This window comes from Mirounga leonina, unplaced genomic scaffold (assembly GCF_011800145.1).
Source record: "Mirounga leonina isolate KUSES-001 unplaced genomic scaffold, KU_Mleo_1.0 Mir_176, whole genome shotgun sequence".
Lineage (NCBI taxonomy): Eukaryota > Metazoa > Chordata > Mammalia > Carnivora > Phocidae > Mirounga > Mirounga leonina.
In genome coordinates, this window is record NW_023270454.1 from 7,459,876 (window position 1) to 7,483,953 (window position 24,078).

Sequence of the window (24,078 nt, forward strand, 5' to 3'; positions counted from 1 at the left end):
GCCAAGGCCCATCTCTTTTCTTCTCTTACATCCCTCAGCTCAGAATCACTGATCAACAGTGGAGCATCTCAACCAATAGAAACAATGTTTATCTGGTGCTCCTTAGAGAAAAGTGGTGTCCCATGGTCATATATTTCTCAAGGAAACACTTCAATACCGAAACAAGGCTAACCAAGAACTAACAGCTAAATCCTTGTTGTGTGAAGAAGAAAACCTTGATGCAGAAGAGAGAAGCAATATTCCTGAAAAGAATCATACCCTTTTGTGATGTTTAAAATAGTGATTAAATACAAACACACACACATATTTCTGTGGGCTAATCATACCTGTGAGTTTGCGACATGCTTATGAAATAGAACTCCTTTCTGAAGAGTCCTGAAGGAGGAGACATGGACTCAGTAGGTCAGTAACATAACGTGGACCCCATTGTACGCAGAGCGTCATATGGTTGGCTGTCAGATGAATGAGGCCACAGGGGCTGCACTGACTCCTAGCCAAGAGCCGTGTGCGTCACCCTGCCATGTCTCCCAAACAAGACCAACGAAATGCCCACACCACATCCTTTGTTAGCTCCTGAAGAGCAAGTCCAATGTCTCCTGTGGTGCCCATTATTGCTTCTTTGTGCTCACGTTTGTAGCAGCTAATTGTCCACCTTCTTGTCTTGTCCCTGTGCTGGTGCTTCTTTACTTCTCCTGAATAGGTCCCTGAGGGTCTGTGTGCCAGCTCACCTACGCTCACCAGCCCTATGGAGTATCCATCTCCTGTAAACTCACTGCACACCCCACCTCTCCACCGGCACAATGTCTTCAAGCGCCACAGCATGCGGGTAAGAGGGCTCTGCATGCTGGGTCCTAGCCCGAACTCAGAGAGCTGCTAGAGGGAGGTGTCTGGGACACCAGGAACCCCACATCCTCCAGCTCAGGAGGGGCCCTCCATGCTTTAATGCACCAGTCAGTCCATCAAGGGGCTCTGTAACTTCCCCTCTTTTGCAAACACATTGGAAGCTGGGGGCCAAGTCAGGCTCTGCTCCCAAGGACACTAGCTGGACCTGGACCTGCCCCTGTCCATACTTTGGTGCTATGTTTCCTGAGCCCTGGGGCAGGGGCGGGGGGCGGTAGTATGGTGGCTTGTGGGCAGAGGGTAACCAAGCTTGATGGTGCCAGAGAATAAAAGATCCCGGAGGTTCTGCCTAGTTCTGCCCTTCCTGCCTGGTTGCTTCGGTTGCTAAATCTCTCCTCAGTCAAAGGAAAAGTTTCCTTGTGGCTATACTCCTGCTGCTTTTGTCAAAGTTGATGTTGTACAGGAAGGAGCTTGGGGGTTAGTGTGGGGCTAAACCACCCTTCCCAGTCACGTCTTTGTGTAACCGCCAATGGGGCCCTGAGTACTTCGTGGACTAGCTTCTAATTGTCAAGTTTTGTGGGGGGAAAAAAAGGCAGCTTTGCTTGTAAAAGAGATACCCACTTGTCACTTCTCAGCACCCATCTTCTCCTTCAAAGGAGGTGTGATCATCTGGCATGAATATTTGATATACTTTACTAAACTGAGTCTTGATATGTGACAAAACAAACCAAAGGCATTATTTTAGTTCTAACTCTGTATACATGCATGATATTTCAGACTCAGGATACATGACTCTAAAAGTTTTTGGAAAAACTCCATGTTTATTACAATAGATTTGAAAAATATAGGAAAGTTATGTTGGTATATTCTGTACCATTATTTTTAATTTAGCAAAATTGTGAAATGCGTAAGGTAACTTAGAATTCTAGGCAGCAAGATCTATTGTGAACTAAATTTTCCCCTGACCTAGCTCATTTTCCTCTTTTAAATTAATTTAACCAATTTATATCTTAACACAATAATAAAACTGCATTTTAAAGTATGCACTATAATTTAGGCAATGCTCAGTTCCTCCACCTTCCTGTCCTTGACTCTATTCGTAATTGAGTTTTGCTTTAAAATGTGTCCTTTTAGAAAAAGCTATTTTGCACATTTCCGGGGTGGCACTGCCTTTGTCTAATCCCCCTTCACCATAAGACTTTGTTCAGTTCCATAAAGACATACTGTGCAGCAGGGAAGAAAAGACTTTTTGTGTTAGGGGTTTAGAAGTACTTGTCGTAAGGAAGGTCTATGTAAAGGAATATAATGGATGTTTCTTTAAGTAAACAAAAAAAAGTAAAAAATATAAAATCATTTTATAATATACATCAGAAAGACTGAGAAAACTTCTTTTAGGTAGAATGCTGGAAAGGTATAATAGGCTTCCTGCAAAGCATCTGAAAGCATTAAACAAAAATCAGAGATGGTTTCCCCACAAAAACAATTTTTCTACTGACTGACTCTCTTGCCTGACTCATCTGGGAATCTGGCATTCCACACAAGAGTCAGGATGGCAGCAATCTCCCTCTTGAAGACCTCACAATTGAGGTTTAAAATTATAATAAAATTCAATGAACTACCTTGTGCAGGAACGCTTTGCCAGGCACTGTCCTAGGTGCTGAAGGGAGAACAAGGGTGTTCTGCTTTCGGTGAGCTTCAGGCAGCCAGAAGGAATACAGCAGATGCACACTTACCTGTAATGCAAGCCATAAAGCTGTGAGTGGCACACAGAGGTAATGGAAAGGTGCACTGGGAGTTTAGAGAGAAGAACAGCTCTTTCCAGCTTCTTTTTTTTTTTCAGCTGGGCCTCGAAGGATGGGGAAGGTTTGGACAGGAAGAAACTGGGGTATGGGAAATAAAAGAGGCAGATGCATTAGTAGAATCCAAGACTAAGTAATGGGAAGCCACAGGGCAAGTGCAGGACCTGTTTGGCTAGAACACAGGAGGATGCATTTGGAGGTGGAAATAAAGCTGGCAAGATGGGAGGGGGTAGTCAAATTATGGAAGGAATTACAGCTTGCGAGAGTCATTTTAAGACACTATGAGAGCCTGATTCCTTTTAAAAGTGACCAGCAATCTAAGTTGCTATTGCCTGATAAGAATATCTGAGGTATCTTGCAGACAAGTAAGCCCTAAAGTGATCAATTTTTTAAAATCTTATTTTCTCCTTGAGTTTTATTATGAAATTGTAAGACATAGGAACATTTTCCCAATACGTGTTAAAATATTTGGTGAGATGGTGATCGGGCCTGGGACATCCTAGGCAGTTGAGTAGTGGGAATTTTCCTTTAACACTTACAAAACTATACAATGTTTTCTTGAGTCTACTAACTTCCTCTACCAGTATTTAGTCTCTCTCAGTCTAGTCTAGTCTAGGCTAGTCTAATCTCACCTAGAGATTTGATTGTCAGAATATTTGACACTTAGTTCCTATGTGTCACTATTTGTCAATAGCCTGGGGTAGCCATACCATTGTGTTTGTAGGTATCGACATTTAACTGCAGATATTTATAACCTTCAAATACCCTCATTTTGGAGCATCAGCATCTGGGAAATAAATCTTATTTTATCAATTCTGTGATTGTAAAATACTCTTATGACCTGAAACTTATTTTCTTAAAATAAGGTCTAACTCAGTAGCCTTCAGCTGAGATGATCTTGCCTCCGAGAGGACATTTGGAGATGTCTGGAGGTATTTTGTTACAACTGGGGAGATGCTAAAAGCATCTATTTTGTGGACTTGCTGCTGAGCATCCTCCAATTTACAAGAAATCTCCCCCAATAAAGAATGATCTGACCCCACATGTTCATGGTGCTGAGGTTGAGAAACTTGGTCTAACTGTTGCTTACTTCACCCTCTGAGAACAGGGACATTGCATATTTTATCATCACTGCCCTCCCAGCACCCAGCCCTATGCCTGCCACAAAGTAGCTGCTTAATAAGTAGGTGTTGAATAGAGTAACAAAGAGTATTTCAGCAAGAAATCTAACTTGCGGGGGGGTCGGCGGGGGAAGAATTGTTAGAAATCGAAAGCCGTGATTGAAACTCAGTGAGCACTAGGAAAAACACCAATATAACTAATCTGAAACTGTGTGGTTATATTCAAGTGTGTTTTAAAGGGTTTGGTGGGGAAAATCTTTTTTAGAGGCTTGGCAGAGATTATGGCTTGCTAAAGTAGATAGAGAATAATTTTTAGCATTCTATGCTAGTGACTTGTATGTAAAATGGCCACTTTAAAAGCAAGGATCTGAAGAGGCTGCTGGTCTGGATGTCACAGAAGGGTCCTGCTCCTGACAAAGGTCACCCCGGGCTTTCTGCAATCAAAAGAATGACAATAGCACACATGAGTCTGGGAGGCCAAGGTGATCGCGTGAAGCAGAAAAAAGCCAGAGTTTGAAGGGACGAGAAGATACTGATATAAATGAACCCTGGGGAAGAATGAGGGGAAAGAAGGAGTAAGAAAACATGTAACACCTTCTGTTTAAGAACTCCCAGGTGAAACTATAGTTCCAGAGCCCTTCAAATGAGTTAAAAGGAGGGTTAGATTAATAAAGCTAGGGAGAGCAAGCATGTACTGCATATCTATAGATCCATATTGCTTTAAATTTCGTTCTTCACTTTTCTCTTAGCTCATGCATTTCTTTTAGCCTTTGGTTCGATAACCCAAGCTACTACTAGCTTAATAAAGAGTATGTTTTCACAAAAAGGCACCATCACATGGGTGCATGCTGTCACTCCTTCCCTCAGCCTGCATCCCTCCATGGTCAACTTTGCAGGACTGCACACCGTGAGCCTAGAGGCGGCGCCGCGCTTCTCTAAGCTCCCAGACCCCCTGCCACGGTGTTCCGGTGGCGGCGATAAGCACCCAAGGCTTTCCAGAGGGCTGGCTTTGCATTTTTAAATGTATGAAGTGACTGCAACCATGACAAATGCCAACTGAGAAAATACTATTAGGGCAGTAATTTGAAAATGAAATTGTGTGAGCAGATCCTGTAATTGTTCATATACAATGCATGTTCAGTGCTGCGCTCTCAGGTTTGACATGATACTGCAACATAGCCAATAACTGTCTGCATCCATGGCTAAGGATTTAAGAACAAACCTTGCAAGAAACAAAGCAGCAGGCGAGGCCAAGCTCTGTGGCTCCCACAGGCTCTTCGGGGGATTGCCCTGCCTGGGTCTGGGCACTGGACTCATCGTGTCCTCTCCTCTCTCCCCGCTGTCCTCTCAGGAGGAGGACTTCATCCGACCCAGCAGCCGAGAAGAGGCCCAGCAGCTATGGGAGGCCGAGAGGCTCAAGATGCGACAGATCCTGGACAAGCAGCAGAAGCAGATGGTGGAAGATTATCAGTGGCTGAGGCAGGAGGAGAAATCCTTGGTGAGCAGCCTCTGAGCCGTGGGTGGGAGGGGACCCCACTCTCTGCAGCTCTGCTGAACACAGTGATAAAAGTGCTTGAATGGGAGCGATGTCCACACCACCGTGTCCACTTGGGTCCTCGTGCATCCCCAGCTGACGAGGAGGAAGGCTCTCTGTGCGTCCTTAGGGTTTTCGGTTCTAGGATCCTAAATCGTTTGCTTCGATTTCCTCCTCTGCAGGACCCCATGGTGTACATGAATGACAAGTCCCCGCTGGTAAGTCACTGGGAGTGATCTCTGTCTTAAAGTCAAGGCCTGGGAAGGCATTGGAGACAGCGGGACCCCAGCACCAGGCCCCCTGCCTGCCCATTCCTTCCCTTTCTGCCTCTCCCTCTGGGAGCTCAACTCCTCCCTTCTCCTTGATCTCCACGAAACTCCGAAGCTCCGCTTGTGGTTCCTTGGCTCCGGCTGGATCAACAGCCGTAGCGCATCCCCCGCCTCTGCCACCGGGCCCTCGGGTCTGAGACGGGAGCTCCCCAGCGGCCCCCTGCACCTCTGACCTCCGCGTGTGCAGCGGGGAACAGGTCAAGGTGGGGAGCGGGGTGTGCCCAGGGCCGCGCTGGTGACAGGTTCTCTTTCCTCCCTTCCAGACCCCGGAGAAGGAGGCCGGCTACAGTAAGTGTTCGCGCGCTTCCTTTGGGCGGCAGCTTCCGCTTGACCTCGCGTGGGGAGCGCTCCCGCATGCTCCTTGCCCACCCCAGAGGCCGAGTGTTCGCCATTTTCAGAAACTGCCCGTTTCAGTTCCGAGCGTGCAGAGAGGGCCCGTTTGGGAACTGATACCTACACTCTGCTCCATCTACCACCCCCGCCCTCTCCCTGCCTTGGCCCGTCTCTCTCGTCTCTCCCTCTTGCCGGGTCCTCAGCCCTCGCTTCACTGATCTCCTCTTGCATGTATTTGGAGGCCTCGGTGGTTCTTCCGTCCTGTCCCCCCTCACTCTGTGCGAGGCTGTCTGTGGTGGAGAGTAGCTCCGCCCGCCTCTCAGCTGATGCCTCTCTTCGCTAGGCCCAGGGGACGGAAGGGAGAGGGCAGCTGAGGACGCAGGGCCTTTCCAGAAACTGCTGCTGAAGGGGGGGGGGGGGGGAGCAGGGAGAGCCAGCAGTGAGCCAGGCTCATCATCATCCTCCTAGGGAGGGTGTGGCTGATGAGGGTGGCGATGGGGATGATGACAATCATGACAATGACAGCGACCAATGACAATGACAACAGTCACTGGAACCGGAACACTAGCCAAGCGCGGGCCCAAGTTGCTTGCAAATGTCAGCTCTAACCTCACGGCAACCCTGTCGGATAGATACAATGAATCATTATGTCCATTTTACAAAGGACATGAAACTGAGGCACAGAAAGGTCAAGTAACTTATCCAAAGTCACACAGCTAGTAAATAGCAGAGCTCTGACTGGAGCCCAGGCAGTCCGGCTGCAGGGTCCCTTCTGAGCGAACCTCCTATTTAACAGATGAAAAGTAAGGGCCAGGGAGTGTAAGTGAGCTGCCCCAGGTCACACAGCTGTCTGGCGGCAGAAGGTTAGAGAGTAGAACCAACCAGTCTTCTGGCTTCCATTCCTGCTCACTCTTCCAGCAACTTCACACGCCTTGCGCATGTCTTTGCTTTTCAAAGTGTGGAGTGAATAGTGTGGTTCCTCAGCTGTTTCACTTCCTGGACCCCCAAATGCTCAAGGCAGACCATCAGGAAATCCTCACAAAGCTACCCCATTAACTGCTCTGGCACCGGGCTAAAGATTCTTCCCCATGAATGTCAAGGCCAGAGTGTGTGCTTGGGGGCCAATGTGCAACCGGCAGAATCTGGAGCACCTGCTGTAATCACTCCATCTCCACTGCAACTTTGGATTTGTCTTTCTATCAAATGGACAGCAGTGCCTGACTGTGGGAGGGCCAGGGAGCCCAGAGGTTATTTTCCCAGCCACCTTCCCGGAGACACCTTTGACCTTAGCTTCCTTGAGTCTCCTGGTAGCAGAGGAGAGGGGGTTGGCTTGGTTATCTGCAGGTATGAAGGGAAGGGCCAGGGTGCTGAGACCTCCCCCCCCCGACTCACTCTCCCTCCCCCTTGCAGCGGAGTTCACGGGCCCCCCACAGAAGCCACCACGGCTGGGCGCGCAGGTATGTGTTGGCGGTGCTGAAGCTGGTAATGAGTTTGAATCAGAGCTATACAAGACACAAGGCCATGAGCTGTGAAGGCTTCAGAGGCCCTCAGAAGGAATCCAGTCCTGCATCCTCATTGTAGAGCTGAGGCTCAGAGAGAAGTACCTTGTTTAAGGCCACATAGTGAATTCGTGAAAAAGCAAGGGGAAACCCAGTCTCCTCATCTCCTGTGCCCCCCTCCCTGACCTGGAAGAAAGCTCATTGACCCAGCCCTAGGAGCAGGAAGTGTGGACCCCCTTCCTCTCTCAAGCTGTCCCCGTGGCTTCCTGCACCCACACTGTTCTCCCAGTAGCCTGGGGCCAGGTGCTGGCTTTCCTCACTCTGGAACAGTGGCTATGAGCCTTGGCCCCTGTTAGAACCATCCGAGGAGCTTGGAAAACCACCCGGCCCCCAAACCCAGGCCGATTCTCATCTGAGAACCACTGCCCTGAAAGCAGAAAGGGGGGATGCACCCCCCCAAGGACAGGGCACCATTATTCCGGAGAAGAGTCTTTTCAAATTGGGCTAGAGGCTGTGTTGGCACAATAGTGCCTGCCCAAGAAAGAATCACAGTGTCCCCCAGACTCACGACCCTCCCCTCTGGCCACTTGCTTCCCGCCCCACCCCCACAGTCCATCCAGCCCACAGCCAACCTGGACCGGACCGATGATCTGGTATACCTCAATGTCATGGAGCTAGTGCGGGCTGTGCTGGACCTCAAGAATGAGATCTGTCAGCTGCCTCCCGAGGGCTACGTGGTGGTGGTAAAGGTGAGAGCCATGGACAGGGCAGGTGGAGGCTGCTCATTCTGGCCCTAGGTGGAAGGGGGTGGAGCTGGGCTTCCTCGTCTGCCCAGCAGGTGCCTTTCCCAGAAAGACTCCCTTTAGTGCAAAGTGGTTGGCGGGAATTTAGTGCCAGGGAGTCGTGGAGGGCAGGTACCATCCCAGGAGGGCTCTTCCCCAGGGAAACACGGCTTTCTCCAAAAAGCCACGGGTGATAGTCACCCTACCCCTCTCTCTCGCAGAACGTGGGCCTGACCCTGAGGAAGCTCATTGGGAGTGTGGATGATCTCCTGCCCTCCTTGCCGTCATCCTCCCGGACAGAGGTGGGTATGCTCCTGAAGCTGAAGACAGTTCATCCACTGTCACTTCTGCCCTTCACCTTCACCCATCCCCAGCTGCGCTTCACACAGGAGACTCAGAAGGACCACATGGGCAGCCTCGTGTCTGTCTGCCGAGCCTTCCACACGTGGCTCCGCACAACAGATCTGAGCGGGACCACAGGGGGGCTGAGTGGGCACCCAGGGACCCGACCAGCCTCCTAGGGGGCGTCTCCCCATTTAAGTCTTAGAGAGTTGCGGTGATTTCGTAATGCACGAGGGTGTGCAAGGGAGGCAGACCTTCCCTTTTTCCTTTTCCCTCCCTGTGACTCTTTATCTAATCAGCTGCCACACTAAGGCTAAGTGTACTAAAGTACTTTGCAGGTGTGATTAAGTTAAGGATCTTGAGATGGGGCGATTATGCTGCATTATCCAAGTGGGTGCAATGAGGCACAAGGGTCCTTGTAAGAGGGTGTCGGAAGCAGACATCCTATAAGAGTCAGAGAAGGAGGTGGGATGACAGAAGCAGAGGTTGGGATAATGTCACTGCTGGAAGGATCCAGAAGCCAAGGAAGGCAGCAGCCTCTAGAAGCTGGAAAAGGCAGGGAACAGATTCTCTCCCCTAGAGCCTGTAGAAGGAGCATGGCCCGGCTGTCCCCTTGACTTTAGCCCCATAGGACCCATTCCAGCCTTCTGACCTCCGGGAGTGGAAGAGACTAATCTGTGTTGTTTTGAGCCACCACCACCCCCCCTCCCCGCCCGGGTCATGGGTTGTTACCGCAGCTGTGGGAGACGCTGAACATAGTTGGACGCTGAACACTAGCGCCTCTGCACGTGTGTTGGTTGTCTGCCTGGAAACCAGCCATGGAGCTCAGCACAACCCCATGCCCCCCACCAGGCTGTGAGCCAACAACACAGCACAGGGACGGCCGCCTCACACCGCTGTCCCCACAGCCTGTGACTGTTGGAGACAAGAGGATGCGGGAGGGCTTGGGCATTTCCCAGCCTCCCTCTGGGTGGCAGCAACAGCCCATAGAGGAGCCCCAGCTGGAGCTGTCCCTTCGGATGTGAGAGGTCCTTACCCTCCACGTGAAGGCTCCGTCATTCATTTCACTTGGTAAATATCTCGAGGGCCGAGTATGCGCTCAGCAGTGTGCTAGGCACTGGGATACGGTGGTCAACCAAACCCTACAGCTCAAGCCATGGTCCCTGGTCTCTTGATTTGAAGGTAGACAGCTAACACATGAATGAGCTCACTTGTCCCCTGACCGTTCACTCTGACCTTGGGCCAGCACGAGGGATGCAGCCGTGAAGGGGACAGTCTGTGGGGCTGCGTCAGACTGAGCTAGCATGGGGTGGGCTGGGGTGGGCTGGGGTCTGCGGCATCTGCAATGTGTGTCCTTACTGACCTGGCTCCAGCCCACATGGGACCTTAGGCTCAGTCCAGGCTTGGATCAGACCTGTCCTCCGGAGAACTTCCGCCTGCCTCGGCCAACACCAAAGGGGATACTTGCACGGCTTCCCCAATTCTCCAGGCTTAAACTTTGCAGCCCCTCAGGCTCCCAGCCTCTCCTGTGTGCTTTTCTTACAGATCGAAGGGACCCAGAAACTGCTCAACAAGGACCTAGCGGAGCTCATCAATAAGATGCGCCTGGCCCAGCAAAACGCCGTGACCTCCCTGAGTGAGGAGTGCAAGCGGCAGATGCTCACAGCCTCCCACACCCTGGCGGTGGACGCCAAGAACCTGCTCGATGCCGTAGACCAGGCCAAAGTTCTGGCCAATCTGGCCCACCCGCCTGCAGAGTGATGGAGGGTGGGCGCCACCAGCCTGCGTCTTCTGCCCCTGCCTGTAGTGTTCCCTCCCCTGCCCCCCCCCCCACCGGCCCCTGCTTTGCCTTCGGTCATGTGGGTCTTCTCAGGGGGAAGGCTGCGGGGAGTCCTTCTTCCCTTGCCACTTTGCACGACCCCCTCTCCCCACCCCAACCCCCGGACTGTGCTGCTTAGGCTGCAGCTGGACAGAGGGGACTCAGGGCTATAGATGCCAGGGGGTGACCAAGAGGGCTCAGAGGGAGCCCTGCTGCTGCTGGCCGCTCCCTCCTCACACCTGCCTGCCCCACTGGGGGGGGGGGGGTCACACTAGTGCCCCTAGTGGGCACGATGGCTTTATGCGTGGACATGGCAGGCCTCTCTATTGGAGCCAAGCTATTCCTTCTTCTTCCGCCCACGGAGGTCCCCTGATGCACAGAGGGGCTGGGGAGGGGCTTTCCTTTTGGGGCCGGGCGGCTGGCGAGATGAGGGATGGGCCTGGCTTTCTTGTACAGTGTATATTGGAATTTATTTAATGTGAGTGTGGTCTGGACTGACAGCCGTGTGCCCCCCTGAGGGGGGACCTGGGACCCAGTCCGGGAACAAGCTATTGGGAGTCCGGGCACAAGACGCTCTGCTGTCAACACGCCAAGCGTCAGGGAGAAGGGGAGAGATGAGGCCAAAACAGGACTTGGACCACAATCTGCTCTCTTCCCTGTGCCCTTTCTCTCTCTTCCCTGACTTTGCCCCTTCCTTCTCTCCCTCTTTTCTTACTTCTCCTTTTCTCCGCCCCCCTTTCCCATCTGCCCCCCCCCTCGTGTTTGTGCAAAACACTCTTTTACCTTCTTTCTATTTGACTTGTGGATGAATTAAAATTGTACCATTTGCTTTGTGGTTTGATTGCTTTGTTTGCTTGACCTGCGCTGTGTAGGGAGGGCGACACTGACCTCGGGCCACCGCCCTGGAGGAAATCGATGGTGCTCTGGTGTGTGCAGATCAAGAGCCGGTTCCAGGCTCGATCATGAGCACGGAGGGGTGTGTGGTGACACCGGGGCAGTAGGGGTCAGGGGCGTGCTCCAGCCCCTTCACCCCTGCGCCTGACCCAAGGGTGACTTTCCAGCGGGGACCCAGGGCAGCCCCCTCCTGCGCCACGTGAGCAATGCCAACGGCACTCTCCCAGCTGTCGTGCAAGCAACTGGGGCTCCAGTGGAGCTTCAGTGGTCCTGGGGATGCTGAGGAGGGGTCACACAGCTGAATGAGCACCGGCCCTAGCTTTATTTCATCTCTTTACTCACATGCAAGGTGGATGGAAGATGGAATAGCATGAGGGAACGTCACTGCACCAGGATGGACGGAGAAGGGAGGCTGGGAGGCTGCCCCCACAGGAGCCGGGGGAAGCCAGAAACCAGATGGGTCGCCGAGTGGGGGGTCTTGGGAGGAACTGAGGAGTGGGGGTCTGGGCCGGGGTGTTGCAGGTTTCCTCTGTGATTGTCAGGGAGAGGTGAGTGGGGCACCCCAAAGGCCAAAGGGAAACCGGAAGTTCGCCCTGCTCAACTTCCTATCCAGGGTCCCCACATGGTCCAGAGAGCCAGTGTCCACTTCCGTTAGCTGCTGAGGTTCTGCCCTCTGAGGGCTGGACAGGCAGGGGGAGGCCTGACCCTGGGGCAGGAGCTCCTCGGGGCTCCAGCATGCGGCTGAGGGCTCTGGATTGCTGGATTCTGAGGTGCGAGGATTCTCAGGCTGCACAGAGTGGCTCAGAAGCCATTGAGGGGCTTCAGGAAGGACCAGGAGGCCAGGCTGGGAAGGGAAGCCGTCCTGAAGCTTCTGCATTTCCACAGCAGTCGATGTGCAAAGCAACCCAGCTCACTCCTGTCAGTCACTCTGAGCAAACTGTCCTGCGGGCTGGCCACCACTTGCCCCGCCAATGGGGCTTTTGAGTCAAGGATGGTCCAGGATACCTCCTGGTTTGTCAACGTGCATTCAAGGACAGATGGCGGGGACTGCAGCACGGCCAAACCTCTTGGGGCCGGCTGGTGCTGAGCCAGTTTGCAGCAGGAAGGTGAGGCGGTGTTGCTAAAGGTGAGGGGAAGCCAGGGGTTCAAATGAGCTTCCAGGCAGGTGGGACGGCCCAGCTACCTGCATCCAATCACACATCCTTCTGCCACTCAGAAGGTCTGACCTGTACCTCTACCCCACCCGTGGCCCTGCTTCCCCCTTTTTCTCCTTCCAGGAGAGTCTTGACCAACGTTAAACCCGCTTGAGGATCAGACTCAAGACACCCTAACCTGCCTTTCCAACCGCCTCCCACAGCTCCCACACTGAAGCTCCATCTCAGCCTGCCTGTTCTCCTAGACACCTTGGGCTCATTCCTGAATCCAAAATATTGTTCACAGCCCTTCCACCCCCTAAAGCACCCTCTCCCCTCTCCACCACGCACCCATCCTTTGAGGTCTGTGCCTCTACCCCCTGGATCGCCCCTCTTGGTCCTCCTGTTACTCAGTGTCTTCGTGGCTCCTACGGGAGAATCTTACATGGCTTCACATTGTCACCACCATATTATAACCTTCGGCAGAGCAAGTTCCTTATTTACGAGATCCCCAGCAGCCAAAACCTGGCTCTGTGCCCAGCAGAGTCTTGGCACACAGTACAATAACGTCAAATGAATTGACCCAAGGAGTCTTCGATGATCAGGCCAGTGTAGGGACTTGACAGAGAGTGACTGCAATCAGATGGCATTGACCCCAAAGGTGTACTAGATGGGGCAGTGGTTAAAGATGGTCAGCAGTGCCACCATTGGGTCAAAGCAAGGGACAGGAAATCAGATCATTCCAGCCAGGAACGGAGGAAGAAAGAGTCCAATGGTCCCCAGGAAGCAGACGATGATAAACAACCAGAGGAATATCCTATCAATGACCATGGCCACATACTTCCAGTCTTCCTTCACCTGCGGGTGGAAATGGGCTCGCTGTGACAGAGGCCAGGCCTTGGGAGAGGGGAAGTGTCCCCCCCATGAACAGCCTCTGTAAGGATGACACCAGGGACAGCAGTGGCCCCACTGAGACCTGGGGAAGTTAAGGTTGTCTCAAGACTCAAACAAGCCTCTCCTAGTGATCCCTATCCTATCCCACCCCTATGACATGACCCAGTGCCTTTCCATAGGCTCTCAATTTCCAGATAAGGGAGGCTAGATGTTCTAGAACCACCAAAGGGCATGGACCTTCCCAGAGGGGCTGCAGTGATTTAAACTCAACATCCGGCAGTTACAAAATGGTGAAGACTGTGCTTACCCACGTTGCCTCCCCACCCAATCCCCCACCCACTGCGCGAGGTGGAGAGGAGGAGTTGGTGAGGTAGGTGTGGCCCAGGGAAAGGTGGGAGGGTCATGGGGGGAGGGGCAGAGCTTTGTGGAATTTGGGCTTACAGCCCAAGCAAGCAGGTCTGGATTCCTACCTGCTCCCAGATTAGATAATGATTAATTTTTCTTATCCGCTCAACAAGGCCACCCACTAATAACCACCTGGCCTTTCATCCTTCCCTAGGCTGGTAAGAAGTCTGTGATCCCGAGCAGTGCCCTGCTGACCTACTAATGCCGCGCACGGCAGGGGCTGGGGAGGGGAGCCCACCTGGTACAACCAAGGTTCCTCAGGGTTTGTGGGTGAATAGTGAATTCCACAACATGCCCAGAGCCCACAAAACAAATAGAACTGGGAGGAAACCACCAGGACAAAGGAGGAAGGCTGAGGAAGCAGCAGCCTGATTTATCTGATTTATCATCTGATGATATCCACTTTGCTTCCCTCCGTCCCCTTCCTCCACCTACAGGGTAATGGTGACAAGGATGGCACGGGGAATTTCAGCATCTGGGATGCCTCCCCCTCTGGCTTGCTGTCTTCCAGTTAGCCTTAGCTGGGGCATTATTGATTGCTACTCTGCCACCCTCCAGCTAGACGTTCTTTATCACAGTTTAGTCCAGACTCCCAAGGGCCACAACTGAAGGACATGGGTCCTCGTGGAGGAGACTAGGAGGTCTAAACGAGCACCTTGGGATGAGGGGTAGCCACCCAGAGGAAGAGTCCCTCACCCGGCCCCAACTCACCGAAGAGTCAGCATCCTCAGATCGCAGGTGATCAGCAATAGAGTGCACACTTTCCAGTGCCTTCTGTACGCGAGGTGACAGCAGAAGCCCACCCTCCTGCAACCCGGCCTCCACCTTGGGACCTGAGACCCCTTGCTGCAGACCGCCATGGCCGCAGAGGACACCCAGGGTGGGGGATGACTGAGCCGCGCACGCCCATCTGTCTTCCTCCTCCTCTTCCTCTTCCCTCTCCTCCGCATCCACGTTGGTCTCTAGCCAGTGGCAAGAGGAGCTGGACTTCAGATCTGGGGGGTCATGGGGCTCCAAGGAGGGCAGGGGCCGGTTCATCAGAAGCCACCGGGGCACACAGCCCAGAAAGGCCACCCGCACCCAGTGGGGCATCGTGTGGGTGCTGGGGGAGCGGTGGTGGACGTTGAGGACAAAGACCGTGATGACGATGGAGAGCGTGACGAAGATCATGGTGAAGAGCAGGTACTCGCCGATGAGCGGGATGACCAGGGAGGTGGAGGGGATGATGTCAGTGATGAGCAGGAGGAAGACGGTGAGCGAGAGCAGTACGGAGATGCAGAGCGTGATCTTCTCGCCGCAGTCTGAGGGCAGGTAGAAGACGAGCACGGTGAGGCAGGAGATGAGCAGGCAGGGGATAATGAGGTTGATGGTGTAGAAGAGGGGCAGGCGCCGGATGATGAAGTAGTAGGTGACGTCGGGGTAGATCTCGGCACAGCAGTCATACTTCTTGGTGTTGTAAGTGCCCGTGGCATTGATGATGGCCCACTCGCCGCTCTCCCAGTAGTCCTTCAGGTCCACCGTCGGCTCCATCTGCTCCAGGTCGATCTTGGCCTTGTCGTAGGTCCAGGAGCCAAACTTCATCTTGCAGTTCTGCTGGTCGAAGGGGAAGAAGGTAACGTCGATGCTGCAGGAGCTCTTGTAGATGGCGGGGGGCACCCAGTGCACGGTGCCCGTGAAGAAGAGGTGGGCCTTGGTCATGTGGGTCACCGCAAACTCGCCATCTGCACTGGGGAGAGGAGAGGAGCTGGGGGACCCGGCTCAGCCCACCTGCCCACGCCAGGCTGCTCCAGACAGCCTGCAACAGGGAACCCTAATAACAAAGCCAGACCTGGCTCAGTTGTTGGGATCTATGCAAGTGTGCGAGACTCCCCCAGCACACCCACATTTAGAGCTACTTGAGTTGTCTTTCAGACACTATCTTTTAATGACCAAAGTAGGACAATACCAAGAATTTTAAAAACAACCGCTATTAACCTTCTGATGTTATATATATCGTACATATCTGATTGACATACAGATCACATATATAACTTTTTACATATTTATAAATGCATGGGACAGATAGTCTTATGGCCTGTTTGTGTTTATTTAATATTTTAGGGTGATTATTTATATTTTCTCCCCGCAGCAGATGGTGAGTAAGGCGCTCATCTAGGGTCACGTCTTTTCGACCCGGGATCCTTAGTTCCTGGCTCAGAAGAGACCTAACACCTTTGCTGGTGATGGAAGATACCTCCTTCACCCCGTCCAGGTACTGGGCATTTCTGCACTCAGCCCCATCCGCTAGGGCCTGTAGAGGAGCTGTGGGGGATGGAATGTGAGACACAGGCCTGCCCTTAAGGAACCATGAGGAACCACGAGGAAATGTGATACAGCCCTAAACGCCTTTAACACAAGGGAGGTGGTTTGTCAACAGCATCACAAGGGTAGCCCACTGGGGGCGGGCGGGGAGGACGGGCCTCCCTTCTGGCTGGAGTGAGCAGGGTCACCCTGAAGGTTGCCAGTAGGATTGGTGGAGAGATGGGGTGGAGAGCATACTAGCGGAGCAAAGGTGGGGAACAAGGAACAGAGGAGGGGAAGGACAAAACTCACAGTGTGCGCTCAGCCTGGGGAGGGGGGCAGGGCATAAGAAAGGGTGGTGGGAAATGACCCCTGTGGCATCATGGGGCTAGGCATCCAAGGGCCCACCAGGGCTCTGGGAATACTGGAGGAACAGTGACCATTTGCTGGGGCTTCCTGAGAGCCTGAGTCCCTGATTCCCCTAGGGGGATGGTGCTGTGGGCTCTGCGCCCTGGTGTTTAAGGAGACTTCCTTCTCCCTCCAATTCCTTAAAGTCAAGGGAATCAGAAGAAAACACAGGAAGACAGACTTCTTTCCTATGGAAAAATCCCAGGCTAGGGATTGGAAAACGGGTAACTTAGAAGGTTGGAAACAGGAACTTTGATAAACAATAACAAACAGATCAGTCTGAAGTTTAACTTTTTTTTAAAGGCATTTTTGTCACCACACAGAACTAACACTAGATGGCAACATGTGCCCCATTTGGAGGAAGGAAAGGTGCAATTTCCTCCATCCTCCTGTTTAACCTGGAGTGGAATGTCTGGCTAGAGGAGACCCTTCTTTAAATGTCTGCAAGAATTTGGTTTGGACTTTCGTCCTATCCAAAGAATTTCCTGTTATTATCAAAGAACACTGGTCCGAGCTTTATTGACGATCCCAAACTTCAGGTCATATCTGATGCTAGGACTTTTCTCCTGACTTTTCTGCCAGGTGCAAAGGGAGCAGGAACTAGAAGGATCTTGAGTGCTGGCTCCAGGGCATAAAGATATGGAGGAAGGGGCCCATGAGTCCAGTGACAGCCGCCAACACCAGGCACCTGCAGTTAGACCTTGCGGTAATCCGTGCTGAATGTGTGTTTATAAACATGGCTCAGGGACAAGGGCTTTAGGTCTGACCAGGACGGGGTGGTATAAAGGAGTCATTGTCATGACTTTCTCTGAAGACACCAAAACTCAAAAATGGATCTGTCTCCCTTTATTTTATGTTTAAAGATAGTTCTTCCAAATTCGGGTCAAATGATTTGGGAAAACCTAGACTACATGGGTTTCTTGGCAGCACAACTTCCAACAACACTGAAAATGCTGTCTTGTGCTAACATTTTCCTAAGGACTTGGGCCAGGGTGGGGGAGTTAATGACATACAAAGTTTTCCAAGATTATCTGACCACATGACTGCTTTTCATACTTATTCATATCTCCGAGAACGGGTGCTCCTTAGAGCCCCACGTTAGAAAACACCATCAGACAAGCATAATGCCAAACATCTTTTAAGTTTTGATTTCTAAGTGAAGAATTACCTGACACCAAGCAAACAGATAAAAAACTAGATCTCTCTATCTTTTTTTTAAAAAAAAATTGTGTTGTTGGTGTTCACTGGGACTCTCTTTCGACTCCCCTGCCTTTTATTAGCTTCTTGTCATTATGCTCAAAGATGGCTCCTTTTTTGGTCTTGAATGCAAAGCAACTATAATGTGAGTTTTATAAAATACCCATGCCAAGTGAGTTTGCCCCCTTGAGGGTGCTCCCTGGGGATGCCGCTTACCGGTTCCAACAATCCCGCCATCCTGCAAACTGCCAACTCTTCGGCATTGTTTTCAGAGCCTACATCAGCCAATTTTTCAAATACTGCTCAGTGTTGGTAAATCTGTGTCCCACGCGCACAGCACCATGCATTAATTCAGTGTGGGTGCTCAGTAAGTTTTGGTGTACGAGTGAGAGCACAAAGTGAAAGAAATGAAGGAATCAAGAGGAAATGTGGAGGGGGTGAGAATGAGCAAAGCAGGAGTTGAGAGGAAGGCAAGGAAGCTGAGACACAAGGGGGATCTCCCAAGTCCAACCCAGGCGAGCTTCACTGTACCCGCCCTTCCCCGGGGCTCCCAGGGGCCTCCAGGACCCCCCCAGCTTCCTACTTGTTGTAGAGGACAATGTCAGGGATCCAGATCATCTCCGAAGGGACCCGGAGGGATGTGATGTTGCCGAAATCAGCTGGGTTCCAGTGCAGCTTGTAATCAGTCCACTCCTGTGCATAGAGAGAGGTGTCACATCACCAGGCACTGCCTGGGGAGGGGCCTGGGGACGCCCAGCAGCTGGCCTCGGGAGCACCCCCAAGTGCCTCCCCTAAGCCCCAGAAGAGAAAGGGCTGTGAGGCTGGGACAGGGCTCTGAGCTGAGGATCGGGATTCCAGGCTTCGATAACCAACCCCGCTTTCCCCCAGCTCTAGTACTCAAAGTCCTGAGCACAGCTGGATGATAGGTCACCCTAGTCCCGCCTCTGGTCTCATTCCACACCCCCTAGCGAGATGACCCTGGAGAGCCACCTCACTCATTTGTAGGAACAACATTGTTAGTTCCTCACAGTTTACAAAGGATCTGTACACCTTCTGTCTAGGAAGAGCCTCCATGGGCGAGCTGGGGAGGAAAAGCTGAGCAGGTGAAAGAATTTCCCCATTTTAACAGGTAAGGAAACTGAGAACCAGGGAAGTGAAAACGTCCCACCAGGGTTATGCAGCTGAGACCTGGGAGTCCACAGTGACCTCCAAACTGTGCTCCAGAGCGCCCCCCCCTTGGGAGTCCCAGCAGGGAGGGGATGCTCTGGGCCCCAACTTTGATTCCAGCAGCAGGTCCAAGTGAATCTTCCTCCCCAGAACCAGGTTAGTATTACTCACTTGCTGAAATTCTCTTTGGCATCATCACAAGTGGTGATCAATGTGGATTTGCATATGTATTTATTTAATGCCTCTGTAAGTTCTACAGGCCAAGGAAGACAACTGGTTCACTCTGGCTCCCTAGCACCAAGCGCCGGGGAAATGCTCAGTAAATGTGTAGCTGAGCAATGAAAACAATGCCTCCTCCCTCTAAAGTTGTCTGGTTCCATTTCTGGGAAGGCTGCCCACATCCCTTCTGGACCTGAAAGAAACAGCCACCCCCAACAGATAATGACTTGGGTCAACCCACAAGGCTGTCCTTTGCCTCCCGGGGGCTTTTCATAATTAAAATAATAGCCACTACCATTTAGAAACCCCGTTTTTTTACAGGACCTTTAGATGGTTCTTTCTAATCTTCGCAACAATCCTCTGGGTTAGGGTGAAGAAAGTGAGGTGTGGAGGGTACGCTGCTAGTAAGTGGCAGCACTGGTACTTGAATCCTGGCCTCCCCGACTCTGAGCCTGCCCTCATTCCAGGGGCCATTTTGCTTTTTGCACATCTTCACTAAAATAGTGCAGTAATGCACCCTTGGAAAGGGTCCCATGCGTGATGCCTCTTCCCCTCTAAGGATAGTTGTGTAACGTTTACACAAAGCATCCAGCTGGTAGAGATCCAGGAAGGAGTGAAGGGAAATAGCATTTTCATGAAGCAGGTGCATGAGAGGAAGAGCACTGGTCTAGCTCAGTGGTCCCCAAACTCCAAGCACCCAAGTCCCAGTTTCATAATTTTTGCCAATATACCTGTATACTGCCTGTATCATCATGTACTTAGTATTTTCCTCTAAATTGGTTCACTATTTTTAAAATTACCTAAATTTTGAAACTTTACATCACTGACTTAACTAGAAAATCAAGAGCATTTGAAAATATCCACTAACATATAAATATAAGACTACTACAAGAAGGCTAGCAAGGCAAGTAAAATCGTTTCACGAAACACCGCTATTGATGCCCAACCCATGCTTGGGAAGACACTGGCCTCCTGGAGATATTGACTGCTCACCTGGAAGGGGAGGCTTAGGTGAACAAAGGAGCCAGGCCATGCAAAATAAGGAAGGTTAAAAAAATTCGTAAAATTGTCAGGACTTCTCAGGACATTGATGAACAATTTTGAAAGGGATTGGTCCTCATTAATGTAGCCTCCTCCCCCTAGTCCCTCATCTCTCAAGCTTTCGGGCTCAGCCAACATTTGGAGGGCATCTACACCCATGGGTTATAGTAATTGGCAATAGATGGTACTATCCCCATTTAACAGGTGCGGAAATAAGACTCTGATAGGTTAAGTAACCTGCAGAGTATCACAGGCTAGTCAGAGGCAGTGCTGGTCGGCCGGACTCCTGCTCTGGCACCCCTCCCTCCGCTCCCCACCCCAGCCCCTGAAGCCAAGGAGACCGGCTCATGGGGACAGTGATGGTAACCCAGGTCCTAGAGTTGGTCCCTGCACTGCAGGACTGTGTGGTTTCCCAAGTCCCTTACCGCTCTGGGCCTCAATTTGTACATCTGTAAAGATGAGCTGCATGACCCCCTGGCAGCTGCAGGGTGAACAGTGTCAGAGGGGTCCGCTCTATGCCTCTCACCTAAGCATTCAGTTATAAACTAAATGGCCAGTATACAGCCCTGGGGTCATGCAAAGTAAGGCGTTCATTCAAAAGACTCAAAATAGAGTTGCCAATCACAATTCTGATTGTCGTGGTTTTTCTGAGTGCCAACCTCTGAGATAGGAGATGGTCAGGTTACCAGCAGGGCAGGAAGAGGGAGTAGCGGGAGGAAAGGAGGCAGAGGGCTAGGTCCTCTTTCTCATGTTCTCCCACCATCTCCACTTCTGGACCTGGGGAGGGGCTGGGCAGAGCATAAAGGGGTGAAGTGGAAAGGAATATATTCAGGCTCTAATAAAGCCTGTGCCCCCAAGTGCTGCCCCCAAGAATGGTACATCAAAACGGGCCACACATTCTTTGCCAGAAGTGATGCTGGGCCAGTTTCCAGACCTTAAGAAACCAACAGCTTCATTTCCTGTCTCTTGGGACCCTTACTCAGGGGTCTCTGAACCTCCAGGTAAGGCAACCAACTCCCCTGCTGGAGAAAGACCCTGAGTATGCCTGAAGAGGGTGAAGGGCCCAATTGGGCCCAGTTTCCAGAAACTTCCAGAACCTTCCAGAGCCTTCCAGACATCCCTGCTAAGGAATGGACATGAGTGAAGCTCTCTTAGACCCTCCAGAGCAAACCAGCCACAGGTTAAATAGCACCAAGTAACACCAGTGGTTGCCATGCAAAGCGGAAGAAACCACCCAAACTCCTGGCCATAAAACTACGAGGTATGATAAACTGCTGCTTTAGGCCATTAAGTATTGGGGTCGTTTGTTAAGCAGCACAGATGTGGAATACCCAGCATTCTCCTGCAGATGGAGCCTGGGGTTCTGAGTTGAGCACACCTGGGCTCCCCCTTTCTAGCTGAACTGCACTCTGCTGCAGGCTTTCCTCAGCTGTAAAATGGGCAGGATGAAACTCAGAATGAGCTGATCTGCAAACAATGGCCGGCATGCAGGAAATGCCCACTCCCGGAAAGGGGATGACTAGGTTCTTGAAGGCGACCTTCTCAGGGACTGGACTCAGAATCTCAGAGCACAGCCCCTCCGAGAAGCAGCCTGCAATCGGCCAGCTTTGGGAATATCCCCAATGGTAACTCTCCTGTGAAACGTGAATTCAGAATCCCTCTGTTTGTGAGAGAGTCCTGGGAGGGGTCTGGGGTCAGTGGGTTCCCACCCCCACTCTTGCCTCAGCCAGGGAAGAAGCTCTCACCTGCTTTAGCCAGACATTGGTGGTCATCATTTGGTTCTTCTCATCCTGAGTGGAGAGAGTAAGAACAATAGAGTGATGGAGCCAGCCCCCCAAAACAGAGTGGAGTAGGATGGGCTCATACGGACTCCCTACTCCCCAGAAGAACCTCTCGCATGGCACCCCAAGCCCAGCCTAACCTTCCATCCCCTCCTGACACCTTCCTCAGATCCTTCAGGAGCACACTGGCCACTTGGGTCCTCTGGGTTTGTGTCCAGTAGAATAAACAGGGCACCTAGAAAACCCACTGCTGCCGATCAATGCCCTCTCAGGGGCTCCAGGGCTGGGAGAGTTGGATGGAGAAGGGCTGGAGCTGGGAAGGGAGGGAGGAAGGACCCCAGGAAAGGGACCTGTGGTCTGGGGGCTGATCCCAAGGGGGAGAAGCATGGGGGGACAGGCGCACCACATCGATGAGCTGGGCAATAGACAGCCCGAAGCGCACGATCACCACGTCCGAGGTGTTGGGCACCGGCCGTGCCCAGCGGTTGTAGCCCCTAAAGAGGTGTTTGAAGAGGCGGTCCTCAGCTTGGGTATGTGGGGCTTGCTGTGCCGACCCTGTGGACGGGAAGGAAGAGTGGGGGCTCCAGGAGTCCATGGTGGTGAGTGCTCGGGTCCCTCTGCCGTCAAATCAGAGCCACTTAATCTCAGTTTCCTCATCTGTAAAATGCGGACGCTATCCAGAACCTACCTCAAAACACTGTTGCAGATTAAATATAACGGTGTGGTGGAGCTTAACGAAGCAAGCAGCACATGCTTGGAGCTCAAGACATAGCAGGTACTCTGTCTATTAGATAAGAAGGCAGGAAAGTAAGTGCTGGAGAGAGAGGCAGAGGCAGAGGAGTGGGGAGGACCCAACCTGGAGACAAGATGCAGCCTTGAACTGAGGAGCCCCAAGGCACAGCAGTATGGGGGAGACACCTGGTCCGTGTGGGGTGAGCAGAGGGAGAAGGGCTTCACGCGTCTCAGTGAACCTTTCATTCCCATCCACTTGTCAACGAACCGCCAGCTAATGCTAACCACAAAATCCTCCATGCTGCATGGGAGCCCACAGGTGTGACATGATGTCCTAATGATGACACCCACTCACCGGCTGGGATCAGAAGGAGCCACCACAGACCGAGCTTTGTCATGGACAGGACCGCAGAGTGGGAGGAGCCCATGGCTTCAGAGGACGGGGGCTGGCTTCCCCTGGACATCAGAAGGAGGGCAGGACAGGGCTGTGCTGTGGCAGGAAGCTCGGACCTGCTTCCCCAGGAAGGCTTCCAGGTGCTGACATGGCAGAGCTCCCACTGGATTCCACACAGCCCCTCTCACTGTGGAACCTGAGCAAGCCATGGAAAGGGTCTTGGGATCGTGCATCCTTGACACACATGTGCTTTTGTTCCTCACACTTTACAGAGCCGAGAAAGGTGAGCAAACAGGCCTCCCAGGAGTTGAGGGCTTTGGGCTCTCCCTGGCTTCACTGAGGAACTAACATCTTCTCTTCCTCTGGTGTCAACCGGTCACTCTCCCCTGACCCGCTGAGGGGGTGCCAGGTGAGAATGAGGTCCCCTTCGTTCTGGCCTCAGCGCTGCATCTCTACAAGAGAGATGGTCAGGGGCGCCTGGGTGGCTCAGTTGGTTAAGAGGCTGCCTTCGGCTCAGGTCATGATCCTGGAGTCCCTGGATCAAGTCCCGCATCGGGCTCCCTGCTCGGCAGGGAGTTTGCTTCTCCCTCTGACCCTCCCCCCTCTCATGTGCTCTCTCTCATTCTCTCTCTCTCAAATAAATAAATAAAATCTTTAAAAAAAAAAAAAGAGAGAGATGATCACACCACAGAGGGTGGTCAATAGAAGAATGCAGGTGGTATTCACAATAGCCCAAATGTGGAAGCACCCAAATGCCGGTCAGCTGATGAACACACACACAACAGACGGTATGTTCATACGATGGAAGCCTAGGTCATAAAAAGGAACAAAGTGTTGACACCTGCTATAGCATGGATGAACCCTGAAAACATGCAAAATGAAAGATGCCAGACACACAAAAACTACACATTGTGGGATTCGATATATATGAAATATCCAGAATAGGTAAATCTGTGGGGGCAGAGAGCAGATTAATGGTTGTTGGGGGGAGACAGGGGGCAGGGAGAAGAGGGAGTGATCGCTAATGGTACAGGGTTTCCTTTTGGGGTACTCAAAATGTTCTGCAGTGAGGTAGCAGTGTTCGTTGTACAACTCTGCGAATATACTAAAATTCACCAAAATGAACATTTTCAAA

At 52.0% G+C, this 24,078-nt stretch overlaps 2 protein-coding genes across 4 annotated transcripts in view; one reads left to right on the plus strand and one right to left on the minus strand.

Moving 5' to 3' along the window:
* PTK2B (protein tyrosine kinase 2 beta) overlaps positions 1 to 11,233 on the plus strand; it is a 135,249-nt gene extending 124,016 nt beyond the window's left edge. For 2 of the 3 annotated variants that reach the window (XM_035022603.1, XM_035022602.1), the window contains 8 exons: positions 701 to 826; positions 5,112 to 5,258; positions 5,477 to 5,512; positions 5,887 to 5,911; positions 7,367 to 7,413; positions 8,067 to 8,204; positions 8,459 to 8,539; positions 10,125 to 11,233. In XM_035022603.1, the coding sequence (XP_034878494.1) occupies positions 701 to 826; positions 5,112 to 5,258; positions 5,477 to 5,512; positions 5,887 to 5,911; positions 7,367 to 7,413; positions 8,067 to 8,204; positions 8,459 to 8,539; positions 10,125 to 10,340 (816 nt within the window). In that variant the 3' untranslated portion in view covers positions 10,341 to 11,233. The remainder of the gene's footprint in view (positions 1 to 700; positions 827 to 5,111; positions 5,259 to 5,476; positions 5,513 to 5,886; positions 5,912 to 7,366; positions 7,414 to 8,066; positions 8,205 to 8,458; positions 8,540 to 10,124) is intronic. The other variant, XM_035022604.1, reaches the window with a different exon arrangement.
* Positions 11,234 to 13,157: 1,924 nt separating this feature from the next.
* CHRNA2 (cholinergic receptor nicotinic alpha 2 subunit) lies at positions 13,158 to 22,977 on the minus strand. The gene is made up of 6 exons (XM_035023168.1): positions 22,905 to 22,977; positions 22,221 to 22,372; positions 21,782 to 21,826; positions 18,193 to 18,302; positions 14,436 to 15,450; positions 13,158 to 13,283 (listed from the first exon to the last, which is right to left on the minus strand). The coding sequence occupies exons 1-6, from the start codon at positions 22,975 to 22,977 to the stop codon at positions 13,158 to 13,160; spliced, it is 1,521 nt and encodes a 506-aa protein (XP_034879059.1).
* Between the last annotated feature and the right edge of the window lie 1,101 nt (positions 22,978 to 24,078).

Bases quoted from the DNA above. Each gene is read 5' to 3' on its own strand.
- CHRNA2 (XM_035023168.1), bottom strand. From the start codon at position 22,977: ATGGGCTCCTCCCACTCTGCGGTCCTGTCCATGACAAAGCTCGGTCTG. The intron at 22,373-22,904 runs GTGAGTGGGTGT...TCCCGTCCACAG, and splicing joins GCTCCTTCTGATCCCAGCCG to GGTCGGCACAGCAAGCCCCA. The intron at 18,303-21,781 runs GTGAGAGCTTCT...CTCTATGCACAG, and splicing joins CCAATGTCTGGCTAAAGCAG to GAGTGGACTGATTACAAGCT.